This window comes from Crinia signifera, chromosome 6 (genome assembly GCF_055691185.1).
Source record: "Crinia signifera chromosome 6, ASM5569118v1, whole genome shotgun sequence".
Taxonomy (NCBI): domain Eukaryota; kingdom Metazoa; phylum Chordata; class Amphibia; order Anura; family Myobatrachidae; genus Crinia; species Crinia signifera.
In genome coordinates, this window is record NC_139222.1 from 116,987,923 (window position 1) to 117,002,061 (window position 14,139).

General features: G+C 42.0%; 1 protein-coding gene across 3 annotated transcripts in view; it reads right to left on the bottom strand.

The window, feature by feature from the left end:
• The window catches only part of LOC146008032 (inactive phospholipase C-like protein 2), a 229,193-nt gene that overhangs the window by 196,155 nt on the left and 18,899 nt on the right, over window positions 1-14,139 (bottom strand). For all 3 annotated transcript variants that reach the window (XM_083146904.1, XM_083146905.1, XM_083146906.1), the window contains 3 exons: window positions 13,895-14,078; window positions 12,216-12,287; window positions 10,814-10,947 (listed from right to left, as the gene is read on the bottom strand). In XM_083146904.1, the coding sequence (XP_083003030.1) occupies window positions 10,814-10,947; window positions 12,216-12,287; window positions 13,895-14,078 (390 nt within the window). The remainder of the gene's footprint in view (window positions 1-10,813; window positions 10,948-12,215; window positions 12,288-13,894; window positions 14,079-14,139) is intronic.

The window sequence follows — 14,139 nt, forward strand, 5'->3', positions numbered from 1 at the left end:
CTTTTTCAAATTATTTTTCTCTGATGATTTTATAAATTTAATGGTGGACCAAACTAATTTATATGCCCAGCAGTTTATTGCTCAAAACCCCACGTCATCATTTGCTAGGTGGACCCCTGTAGATGCAGTAGAGATGATGACGTTTTGGGGTCTGGTGTTTCATATGGGCATAGTAAAAAAGCCACGAATTAGGCAATATTGGAGTACAGATGTTCTGTACAGCACCCCATTTTACCGTATGGCCATGACTCGGGCTCGTTTTGAGGCAATCCATAAATTTATACATTACACCGATAATGCACAGTGCCCACCCAGAGATGATCCCACCTTTGACAGGCTATTCAAAGTCAGGCCGGTCATTGATCATTTCAGTGCCAAATTTGCAGAGCTATACATCCCTGATAAATGTATTAGTATCGACGAGTCCCTTATACATTTTAAAGGAAGGGTTAAATTCCGCCAGTACCTTCCCAGTAAGAGGGCAAGGTATGGCATAAAAATGTATAAGCTGTGTGAAAGCACCACAGGGTACACCCACAAGTTTAGGGTATATGAAGGGAAGGATTCAAGAATTGAACCGCCAGAATGCCCCCCCTCCCTCGTAGGTGTTAGTGGAAAAATTGTCTGGGATTTAATGCACCCCTTCCTGGATAAGGGTTATCACCTCTATGTGGATAACTTTTACACCAGCATCCCCCTGTTTAAGGCCCTTGGTTCAAGAGGTACAGCAGCTTGCGGTACTGTGCGCAAGAACCAAAGAGGCCTCCCCAAAACGCACATTGCCCAAGTACTAAGAAGGGGTGAAAGCAGGGGAATATGCACCGAAAATATGTTGTTGGTCAAATATAAGGACAAGAGGGATGTCCTTATACTGACAACAATTCATGGAGACAGTACCACCTCCATCCCTGTACGAGGTACCAGTACCCACACCTCAAAACCAAATTGTATCCTAGATTACAATAAGTACATGGGCGGAGTGGATCTTTCAGATCAGGTACTGAAGCCGTACAGTGCCCTGCGGAAAACAAATATCTGGTACAAGAAGCTGGCCGTGTATATCATCCAGATGGCACTGTATAACGCTTACGTGCTATTCCGTTCTACCGGCCAGAGGGGGACATTTATGCACTTTCAAGAGGAAGTCATAAAGGGCCTAATATTTGGGAACCAGCAGGCAGAGGGCCCCAGTACTTCTAGTACTGGCCCCTGTATTGTACCAGGGCAGCATTTTCCCAACGAAATCCCCTCCACTGCAAGAAAGGGCAGGACACAAAAAAGGTGCAAAGTTTGCTATAAAAAGGGAATAAGAAAGGAAACTATTTTCCACTGTGAAACTTGCCCCGACAAACCCGGCCTATGTATAAAGGAGTGTTTCAAAATATACCACACATCTATGGATTATTAGGTTCATCATTTCACCGTGCTTCGGGGGTCTTGCTAATGCCACATAGCACCCACCATTCATTCCACCAGAATCTGAGCTGCAAAATCCAAAAATCACTCCTTCCCTTCTGAGTCCTGCCATGCACCCAACTGGTATTTTTTGGTCACATGTGAGGCATTGCCGTACTCTGGAGAAATGGGGGCACAGATTTTGGGGGTGCTTTGTCTCCTTCATTCCTTGTGAAAATGAAAAATTTTGAGCCAGAAGTACATTTTTGTGTAAAAAAATGTAATTTTTCATTTTCACAGCCCAGTTGTACCACAATTGGTGAAACCCCTGGGGGTTTGAAATGTACACTATACCCCTAGATGAATTCCCTGAGGGGTGTAGTTTGCAAAATGGGGTCACTTGTGGGGGGGTTCCACTGTATTGGTAATGCAACATAGCACCCACCATTCATTCCACCAAAATCTGTGCTCCAAAATCCAAAAATCACTCCTTCCCTTCTGAGTCCTGCCATGCACCCAACTGGTATTTTTTGGTCACATGTGAGGCATTGCCGTACTCTGGAGAAATGGGGGTACAGATTTTGGGGTGCTTTGTCTCCTTCATTCCTTGTGAAAATGAAAAATTTTGAGCCAGAAGTACATTTTTGTGTAAAAAAATGTAATTTTTCATTTTCACAGCCCAGTTGTACCAAAATTGGTGAAACCCCTGGGGGTTTGAAATGTACACTATACCCCTAGATGAATTCCCTGAGGGGTGTAGTTTGCAAAATGGGGTCACTTGTGGGGGGGTTCCACTGTATTGGTAATGCAACATAGCACCCACCATTCATTCCACCAAAATCTGTGCTGCCAAATCCAAAAATCACTCCTTCCCTTCTGAGTCCTGCCATGCGCCTAACTGGTATTTTTTGGTCACATGTGAGGCATTGCCGTACTCGGGAGAAATTGGGGCACAGATTTTGGGGTGCTTTGTCTCCTTCATTCCTTGTGAAAATGAAAAATTTTGAGCCAGAACTGCATTTTTGTGTAAAAAAAAATGTAATTTTTCATTTTCACTGCCCAGTTGTATCAAAATTGGTGAAACCCCTGGGGGTTTGAAATGTACATTATACCCCTAGATGAATTCCCTGAGGGGTGTACTTTGCAAAATGGGGTGACTTGTGGGGGGGTTCCACTGTATTGGTGCAACATAGCACCCACCATTCATTCCACCAAAATCTGTGCTGCAAAATCCAAAAATCACTCCTTCCCTTCTGAGTCCTGCCATGCACCCAACTGGTATTTTTTGGTCACATGTGAGGCATTGCCGTACTCTGGAGAAATGGGGGCACAGATTTTGGGGTGCTTTGTCTCCTTCATTCCTTGTGAAAATGAAACATTTTGAGCCAGAAGTACATTTTTGTGTAAAAAAATTTAATTTTTCATTTTCACAGCCCAGTTGTACCAAAATTGGTGAAACCCCTGGGGGTTTGAAATGTACACTATACCCCTAGATGAATTCCCTGAGGGGTGTACTTTGCAAAATGGGGTGACTTGTGGGGGGGTTCCACTGTATTGGTGCTTTGGGAGTCTTGCTAATGCAACATAGCACCCACCATTCATTCCACCAAAATCTGTGCTGCAAAATCCAAAAATCACTCCTTCCCTTCTGAGTCCTGCCATGCGCCCAACTGGTATTTTTTGGTCACATGTGAGGCATTGCCGTACTCGGGAGAAATTGGGGCACAGATTTTGGGGTGCTTTGTCTCCTTCATTCCTTGTGAAAATGAAAAATCTTGAGCCAGAAGTGCATGTTTGTGTAAAAAAATGTAATTTTTCATTTTCACAGCCCAGTTGTACCAAAATTGGTGAAACCCCTGGGGGTTTGAAATGTACACTATACCCCTAGATGAATTCCCTGAGGGGTGTACTTTGCAAAATGGGGTGACTTGTGGGGGGGTTCCACTGTATTGGTGCTTTGGGAGTCTTGCTAATGCAACATGGCACCCACCATTCATTCCACCAAAATCTGTGCTGCCAAATCCAAAAATCACTCCTTCCCTTCTGAGTCCTGCCATGCGCCTAACTGGTATTTTTTGGTCACATGTGAGGCATTGCCGTACTCGGGAGAAATTGGGGCACAGATTTTGGGGTGCTTTGTCTCCTTCATTCCTTGTGAAAATGAAAAATTTTGAGCCAGAACTGCATTTTTGTGTAAAAAAAAATGTAATTTTTCATTTTCACTGCCCAGTTGTATCAAAATTGGTGAAACCCCTGGGGGTTTGAAATGTACATTATACCCCTAGATGAATTCCCTGAGGGGTGTACTTTGCAAAATGGGGTGACTTGTGGGGGGGTTCCACTGTATTGGTGCAACATAGCACCCACCATTCATTCCACCAAAATCTGTGCTGCAAAATCCAAAAATCACTCCTTCCCTTCTGAGTCCTGCCATGCACCCAACTGGTATTTTTTGGTCACATGTGAGGCATTGCCGTACTCTGGAGAAATGGGGGCACAGATTTTGGGGTGCTTTGTCTCCTTCATTCCTTGTGAAAATGAAACATTTTGAGCCAGAAGTACATTTTTGTGTAAAAAAATTTAATTTTTCATTTTCACAGCCCAGTTGTACCAAAATTGGTGAAACCCCTGGGGGTTTGAAATGTACACTATACCCCTAGATGAATTCCCTGAGGGGTGTACTTTGCAAAATGGGGTGACTTGTGGGGGGGTTCCACTGTATTGGTGCTTTGGGAGTCTTGCTAATGCAACATAGCACCCACCATTCATTCCACCAAAATCTGTGCTGCAAAATCCAAAAATCACTCCTTCCCTTCTGAGTCCTGCCATGCGCCCAACTGGTATTTTTTGGTCACATGTGAGGCATTGCCGTACTCGGGAGAAATTGGGGCACAGATTTTGGGGTGCTTTGTCTCCTTCATTCCTTGTGAAAATGAAAAATCTTGAGCCAGAAGTGCATGTTTGTGTAAAAAAATGTAATTTTTCATTTTCACAGCCCAGTTGTACCAAAATTGGTGAAACCCCTGGGGGTTTGAAATGTACACTATACCCCTAGATGAATTCCCTGAGGGGTGTACTTTGCAAAATGGGGTGACTTGTGGGGGGGTTCCACTGTATTGGTGCTTTGGGAGTCTTGCTAATGCAACATGGCACCCACCATTCATTCCACCAAAATCTGTGCTGCCAAATCCAAAAATCACTCCTTCCCTTCTGAGTCCTGCCATGCACCCAACTGGTATTTTTTGGTCACATGTGAGGCATTGCCGTACTCGGGAGAAATTGGGGCACAGATTTTGGGGTGCTTTGTCTCCTTCATTCCTTGTGAAAATGAAAAATTTTGAGCCAGAACTGCATTTTTGTGTAAAAAAATGTAATTTTTCATTTTCACTGCCCAGTTGTATCAAAATTGGTGAAACCCCTGGGGGTTTGAAATGTACACTATACCCCTAGATGACTTCCCTGAGGGGTGTACTTTGCAAAATGGGGTGACTTGTGGGGGGGTTCCACTGTATTGGTGCTTTGGGAGTCTTGCTAATGCAACATGGCACCCACCATTCATTCCACCAAAATCTGTGCTGCCAAATCCAAAAATCACTCCTTCCCTTCTGAGTCCTGCCATGCGCCCAACTGGTATTTTTTGGTCACATGTGAGGCATTGCCGTACTCGGGAGAAATTGGGGCACAGATTTTGGGGTGCTTTGTCTCCTTCATTCCTTGTGAAAATGAAAAATTTTGAGCCAGAACTGCATTTTTGTGTAAAAAAATGTAATTTTTCATTTTCACTGCCCAGTTGTATCAAAATTGGTGAAACCCCTGGGGGTTTGAAATGTACACTATACCCCTAGATGAATTCCCTGAGGGGTGTACTTTGCAAAATGGGGTGACTTGTGGGGGGGTTCCACTGTATTGGTGCAACATAGCACCCACCATTCATTCCACCAAAATCTGTGCTGCAAAATCCAAAAATCACTCCTTCCCTTCTGAGTCCTGCCATGCACCCAACTGGTATTTTTTGGTCACATGTGAGGCATTGCCGTACTCGGGAGAAATTGGGGCACAGATTTTGGGGTGCTTTGTCTCCTTCATTCCTTGTGAAAATGAAAAATTTTGAGCCAGAACTGCATGTTTGTGTAAAAAAATGTAATTTTCCATTTTCACATCCCAGTTGTACCAAAATTGGTGAAACCCCTGGGGGTTTGAAATGTACACTATACCCCTAGATGAATTCCCTGAGGGGTGTAGATTGCAAAATGGGGTGACTTGTGGGGGAGGTTCCTAACTTTTAGCACTTATGGTGCCTAGAAACCTACATGGTGCCTAAAAAAAAATCTCATAAAAAGGAGGCTCCAAAATCAAGTAGGTGCTCCTTCTATTATGAAGCCTGTGGTTTGGTCAACGTGCACACTAGGGCCACATATAGGATATTTATGAAAACAAAAGAATTGGGGGAATCAATTTTTAGTCACATTTCTCTAGTAAAATCTACTGTATTCGTTAGAAAAATGTATTAAAATTGAAACTCTGCAAAAAAAAAAGAAATTTTGAAATTTCACCTACACTTTGTTTTAATTCCTGTGAAACACCTAAAGGGTTAACAAACTTCCAAAATGCTGTTTTGAATACTGTGAGGGGTGCAGTTTTTGAAATGGCATCATTTATGGGGGTGTCTCACATACAAGTCCCTCAAAGTCACATCAGAACTGAACTGGTCCCTAAAAAAATCAGTGTTTGAAATTTTCTTGAAAATTTGAGAATTTGCTAGTCATATTTGAAGCCTCCTAGTGTCCAAAAAAATGAAAAGGAGGTTGAAATAATGATTGCAACATAAAGTAGACATATGGTCTTTGTTAGTTATTAACTATTTTGAGTGGTATGATTATTTGTCTCACAAGCAGAAAATGTGACATTTTGCATATTGCTAAATTTTCCATTTTTTCACGATATTTTGGTATTTTTCACAAAAAAACACAGACTGTATCGACCAAAATTTACCACTAACTTGAAGTACAATGTGTCACGAGAAAACAATCTCAAAATCACTGGGATAAGTAAAAGCAAAAAAAAGTTATCCCCACTTAAGTGAGACATGTCAGATTTGAAAAAAAGGGCTCTGTCATGAAGGCACAAACTGGCTCTGTCATGAAGGGGTTAAAAAAACCACCACTGCTTCCCTGGGTCCGGGCAGTGCTGCTGCACTGTCAATCAGCGGCTGCCCGGACCTGCGGCCCCCGCAATGCGTCCCTGTCCCCGGCAGCCGGCTTCATACAAAACCCAGAGGGGAGGGGGGAGGAGGAGGTAGCCAGAGGCGCTGCAGAGGGGAGGGAGCCAGGCAGCGCTGAATCTGCCTGAGATCAGTGATTGAACTCAGCAGCGCTGCCCGGCTGTAAACAGTGGCAATCCCGAGAATTTTCCGGGTTTGCCAGACTGGGCACTGAGGCACAGCCCGGAAAATTCTCGGGATTGCCACTGAAGGGGTTAATTGGGTCTTCTTTATGATGTGATGTCACTAAATATTGGTGTATGCATAAAATGTGTAGGCAAATAAAAGGCAGGAGTCTGGAAAAACACGTGGATGAATATATTAAGGTGCTTAAGAAATGGGTATATGTCGTAGATCTTAAAGAGCAGTGTATATTGATACACAGATCAATGAGGGAATCGTGTATTTCATCAAATACGGGGCTTGAAGGATAGAGAAAATGGACTGTGTAATAGAATGAAAGGTTGGCCAAATGGGTGTACGTCTCAGGTAGGGTTTTAAAATCAGACCAATCTAATTAGAAAACTAACAAAATGTGTCACTTAAATTGAAGCAGTACCTACACTTTTAAATTGATGCAGGATATAGATGCACATAATATACATGTATAGCAAAGACTAATCAATAAATAATGAATTATAGGAATACCAAACTTGATACTGAACAACTTATGCACTGGTGAGGAGGTTTAGAACAGAATGTAAAAGTCTAAGGTGGTGAAAAGAAGTATACAAGAGGGCTAAATGAAGCTGAATGGATGATGGATTAGTTAATAGGCACCCAGATTTATTATTGCAGTGGTGATGGGGAGAACTATAATAAGACTAGGAAAATAAGTCTAGGAAAAAACAGGAATGAATAAAACACCTGCAGTGACTACTGGCTTAGGCTTAGAGAAGAATTAGATGTAAGTGTGGAATACTTTAATCAATGCCTGTTTTATATATTTTAACGTTGGCGTATATGGAATATAATGCTTTAAGATAACAAAGGCACAGGGAAACTGAAGTAGTGCTGATTGGTGAAGCAGCACACAAAGTAAAAATTAAGAGAATTGGAGGTTGTTGAAGTTACAGTGAAGATTAATTATAGTGCGGGAGAGAAAAGGTGAATGTTCCAGGATGCAGTCAGAACACTGAAAAGAAAAGCAGAGGGATAAAACATTCTTTGTGGGCTTCTGAATAGGGTGCTGCAACTACTGTGAAACACAAGGAGAATGAGGTGACAAAAGTAACATCTGCTGATGTGGATAACAAGAAAGAGGTGAGAAACGGAGGAGAGTGACTGGCAAGATAAATGTCACGAACTGGTGGCAAAAAAAGAAATGCTGAATAGGTCTAGTAATAATGACGTTACACACTAGCAAAATAAAGCAGGCGACACGCCGCTGGACCGAATAGGTAGGCTGTACACACTTACTAATAGGCCGCATGGTACGTCTGGCCAGACATCACAACCGGGCGGGTCTTTGAATTGCCCGCCCAGCTGTGATATCAGCGGTCCCTACAGCCAGTGTACCAGTGATCGGTGGGTCACTCGTACACACATGCAGATATATCAGCATTGGCTGTACTGCAGGGTTGAACTGATAAGTATGTAAGAGACGTCATTCATGGAAATATCAGGTGTACACACCTGCCAATAAACTAAGAGATGTCATTTTATTTAATAACCATAAATATATGGCTTAAAATGACACAAAGAAATGCTGTATGTATAGCAGTATGAAAATACAATTTGTGGAGGAACAAGGCAAAAGCCCTAATTGGATCTAATGAAAATAATGCAGTAGTTTGTCATTTCCCCAGAAACATAGAATTTGATGCAGATAAGAACCAATGGTCCATCTGCCCCATTTTTATCCTTTGAGGCCATCTGTTGCACCGGTGTGACCTGAATCTGCACTCCATTCACCGGGACATGGATGCACGAGTGTCTCACACGGTCACGCGTCCACTGGCGTGAATAAGGCCTCATTCATGCCAAGACGCGCTAAGCCATTCGCTGGGAGCCGCTCGGATGAGAGCGGCCCAATCTGTATAATCTCAACCCTTTTGTATCCTTGGTTCTTTTCAAGAATACTTATATGCCTATACCATGCATGTTTAAAATTTCTCTTCTGCCTTAGGGGGTATTCAATGTGTAGGTATTCAATGTGTAGGTAATGTGTAGGTTCTCGACGAGAACATGCAGGCGGGATTCAATGTCCCGTCTGCAGTGGGATGACAAGGGGGCATAGCCACGAGTTGCGGCCAGGAAGAGGCAAGCTACAGCCGGCAGCTCGTCACTTTCTGACCGAAAGTGAAGTTGTGAAGTCGGGCTCGTTCTGCCGAGAAACCCTGCTCAATGCTGTCGGAAAAGACAGCATTGAATAGGGCCCGGCGGCCATCTCCCCTGAGAGGAGATGGTCGCCGGTGATTGAATACCCCCCTTAGCCTCTACCACCTCTGACAGGAGGCTATTGCACTTATCCACTACCCTTTCTGTAAACTAAATTTTCCTTAAATTTCCCCTGAACCCTCTCTCCAGTTTCAGAACACATGCCCCAGTTCTTACTTATCTTCCTTTGAAGAATGTTTCCCTCTTGGACTTTGTTAAACCCGCTGGTATATTTGAAAATGTATATTATGTCCCCCATTTCCCTTCTCTGCTTCAAACTATAGATGTTAAGATATTTTAATATTTCTGGGTACGTTTTGTGATGTAGGATTTTAGTTGCCCGTCTGTGTACACTCTCTTTATATCCTTCTGGGGATATGGCCTCCAGAACTAGACACAGTATTCCACATGAGGTTGTACAATGCCACCTATACAGTTGCACTGATGCTTCTTTTTTCCTGCTGAGGATTCCTCTCCATATGCAACCAAGCATCTTACTTGCCTTCCTCATTGCTTTGCTTCCTTTGTCAATTGAAATAGTGACTCCTATATCCCTTAACTCCTCAGTAGTTACCCTTACAGATATAGCCATGCTCTTCTTTGCATGGTGATTGGCGCAATTCTGTCGTCAAGGACGTGCAACTAATTCGCTCCCGCGGCTTATAGAAACGCATTTAGCGGTGACAAATAAGCATGAGCCTTTTGTTTTTTTGAGACCCAAGTGCCTTTTTCATCATTAATCTTAGATCATAAATCCTTTGTTTTACCCCTTCTAGTATATCTACCATGTTGCATCTTTGTGTCATCTGCAAAGAAAGCTTATGTCAAAGAGGTGTGAGAGAACTGTTTAAGGCAGATTTAAAAAATAAAGAGGACTGATAGAAAAAGTGAGGAAGACATGAGACAAACAAGGGTTTTTAAGATTTTGGGGATTATACAGCCCTGCAGCCTATTATTTATCGATTGCACATGCATACATAGTGTTCATTCTAGCACCCGCCATATTTGAAAACCCATGCAGTTCCTCTTCCCTGCCTGGGGTGTCGCTGTCTGCTGTAGTGCTTCTAGCTTAGTGTGGTCTGTATATCAGCACTGATATGCAAACCAGACCTGTGCTAGAAACACCACAACAGACAGCGACACCCCAGGCAGAAAAGAGGAACTGCATGGGTTTTCAATGATAGCGGGTGCTAGAATGAACACTGCATACAGAACGCAGCACGCATGTGCAAGACCATTCAGAGACAAAATACAATGCATTTTCTGATCGCAAAGTTGATTGATAGGAAGTATTTGGAGGTGGTAAATGCCCATTTTCTGGGAGTGTCTGGGAAAATGCAAGCATGCCCAGGCATTTTCAGGGAGGGTGTATGTGACATCAGGTCTGACCTCGATCAGCCCGTTTCTATCACACTGGCTGAGTAGGTTTTACTTATGCACAGACTGCACACACTGGAAAATAATTTGATGGTAAGTGAGTTGCCCACGGACTTGCAGTTAATCAACGATCAGTGTGATTTTTGCAAGCCATTCGCAGCCTTGAACAGGGTAGGTTTTCACTGCAATTTCGCAGAGCAGCAATCAGGTCTGAATAACCCCCTTTAATTGGACCTATACTTGAAATGAGCATAAGGATTCCTGTGGAAAAGCTAAATTACTAATGCAGTAAAAGTATGAATGCATTATGGCAACAGGGACAGTGAAGTCACTTTCTATACATGAAGTAGACGATGCATGACCAGCACTAGGTGAAAGCAAATTAGAATTTTGTCTGCTTACCCAGAATACCACTCTCTGCACAGCAGTAGTTGAGAAGAGTGGCACCAGGCCACAAGCTTACAGTGCGCAGGAGAGCCCTATAGAAATGACGCTCTGAAATGCGTTCTCCGCGGACACTCAGCATCTGGCTTTTCCTAAAATTATCAAATAAAACAACAGTGAAAACAACAATAAATGTCACAGGGCCTAAATAATATTTGTATGGCAACGTGCACAAAACTATGCTATTATCGGTATAATGCGAATGCACTGTAATCGCACTATGGGCCTAATTTGGAACTGATTGCAAAGCGGGTTTTTTGGGCAAACCTAACTCTCTCTGCACGTGTTAAATCTGCCCCACCTGCAGTGCAATATGGTTTTGTCCATTTGCTAAAAAAGTAGCTTTTGTGATCGAGTTGGAATTAGGCCCCATGCACATGCCAAGATAACTTGGCTATGCTGCTCACAGCTAGAAAATGAATGAAGTGATTGACAGGAAGGGACCAAATAGGGGAGGCAACAGGTAAATACAGAGACATTTCATGGTCCTTTTTAGGGCCAGTATCTGCATTCAGTTGTGATCATGTACACAGAGAAGCATAGCGCCAGTGTTGCTACTGCCAGGGTCAGTATGTGTTATAATAAATTTACTTAAAGAGACGATGTTCCTCAAAACAATAAAGATATCTAACCTACTGTACAACCAAGTGTCCATACAAACATTACACTCAACCAGCTCCATGGATTTTGCAATAAAACAAAACTTTTCACCAAAGTTGAGAAAATATATTTGAGATTGATTGTCACTGTACAGTTGTTAGATTACACAGAGCACTTTTTAAACCAATAATTGGAGAGTGTATCAGGTCACTTTTCTTTTTGACTTTTCTGTCCATCATGCACACTATGGGGTTTATATTCTAAAATGAGAGTTCTAATTACGTTGAGATGCTGCCCATAGCAACCAATCAGAATGTACATTTTATTCATTTAGCACCATCTACAAGATAATAGATAGAATCTGACTGGTTGCCCATAGCAACAGCCTATATTTTATAGAACTCCTTCTTAGTAAATAAATCCCTATGTTTGGTTGTTTTCCTTTTACTCTACATAACTGAATATGGGACTGACACACCCTCGGGGTAGATTCAATGAACTTGTCCCCTTGCATTGAAATGGCATGGAAACACCAACAATGACAGCCAGTCTAGAATTGTGGCAGAATATATTTCTTAGCGGTGGAGGTATGCGCTAAAGTACTTACTACTGTAAGCGTGCATTTACTTCTGGCCTATTTAATGGGATGGAGTTAGAATATATCAGTGTTGAAGTGCCAAGACAACCCTTTAAACCACTATACATGTTAAACAAGCCAATTAATTATTCAAACACCAAAAATGATGGGCATAGTACATACCGGTATACAAATTCCACTATGGGACTTTGATTGTGGAAGCCTGTAACTTGTACAACATCTCCAAGCTGGTATCTAGAAATTATCATATTGATTTGATTGATTTGATGGGAATTGTACAACATTACTGACAAATAAAATAACATTTTCCTAACTTTAGTCTTATTAGGCAGGTATACTTTATTTACTACACACGTTCCATACATTTAGGAAAACTGCACATGTCCTTTGGCTAACAACCCAACAGAAAGTACATGACTTACCATGTCAATCGGCAATGTCTCACAACCTGCACACACTGCTAACTCTTAATACTCTACAGTTTTACCAGGGAAAGGGCTACCTGTAGGTGTCCTGTGAATATATTTAACAGTTATTTATTTAGCGCACACAGCGCTTTACAGAGAATATTTGAACATTTACATCTATCCCAGTAGAGCTTACAATCTATATTCCCTACCACATGTACACACACACAGACATTCTAGGGCAGGCATGTCCAAACTGTGGCCCTCCAGCTGTTGTGAAACTACACATCCCAGCATGCCTTTCCATAGTTGCAGCATTCCCTAATAGCAAAACTGTGGCAAGGCATGATGGGACACAACAGCTGGAGGGCCATAGTTTGGACATGCCTGTTCTAGGGTATCTTTTGTTGGGAGCCAACTAACCTACCAGTATATTTAGGATTGTGGGAGGAAACCGAAGTACCCGGAGGAAACTCATATTACTATAATTTAGCAGCAAGGGTAACAGATTTCCTGAAGAGTACTAATGAGACTGCAGTTTTAGTTTATATTAACTCATGTTTAGGAATGTATTAGTCTAGTAAAATTATATCTATACGTTCCTTTCTATGCAATTCCAATCTGCTGATATGATGTAGCTAATGATAGTGACAGGATCTATGTATGCAGATTATGCAAAGGAAATATTTCCTTTACAGCTAATGTACCTACCAAACATAAGTTATGTTGGAAACAGTACATAAAAAGATGACCTACAGTATTAATTAGCAGTCAAAAAAGTTAAACCATGCTGATCACAATGTACTACTGGAGTACTATGGTGTTTAAGCATTCTGCAAAGTTATTTGTCTATCAGTTGACATCTGTATTCAATTATGCAATAGGACCATAATGAGTGCAGTAAGATGGACACGGTCAAAATAATAATCCACACCCACACCCTCTGAAACCAAAATTAGGTCAGTCACCAGGATTGATTGATTGATTGACAGATAGGTATTTAGCAGAAGAGTAACACACTTCTTTATATGTGGTTGTTTGTATTGATGTAAAATAGGAAACATCTGGATCTGAAATCTGGAAAGCAAGAACCTTTAATATGAGTCATCTGGGGGAATGAAATATTGTTCCTCAATTGTTTCAACATGTGGATCACAGTAGAGTGACAAAAATACATTTATTGAGGTCACCAAGTCCTCTTGCAGATGTCCTTAGGCTGGGGAAAGGGGAGGGAGGAGTTTACGTTCAATTGACTCTTGTGTGACCATTGGGATGCAAGTTTGATGTGGGAAAAAACATCTACAGTCATGGTATTATAAGAATACTGCTGCAGGAAGGGGATGTAAAACGCACTAACATATGAAATAACATTTATAAAGTAGAAGATACTTTTCTCCTACCTTTACTACAGAGTTTTAAACAATGTCCTCTTACCGGTAAAGTCCATCTCTGTTAGTTATAACCAGCTCATAGGCTTTCCCTGCAATAACATCTTGTACCCTCAGTGTTTGTTCCAGCTCATTTGAGTCCATAGGTATAAATTCAAAAAATGCAGAGCGAGGGTTCAACACATATACCGGGACATCTTCCAGAGGCCAAAGATTCACACCACAGAGGCCTGAGGAAAAGGCAATATTAAAAAAGGGGAAATTTGCGGAGAGAGAGAACTCAGAGAAAGA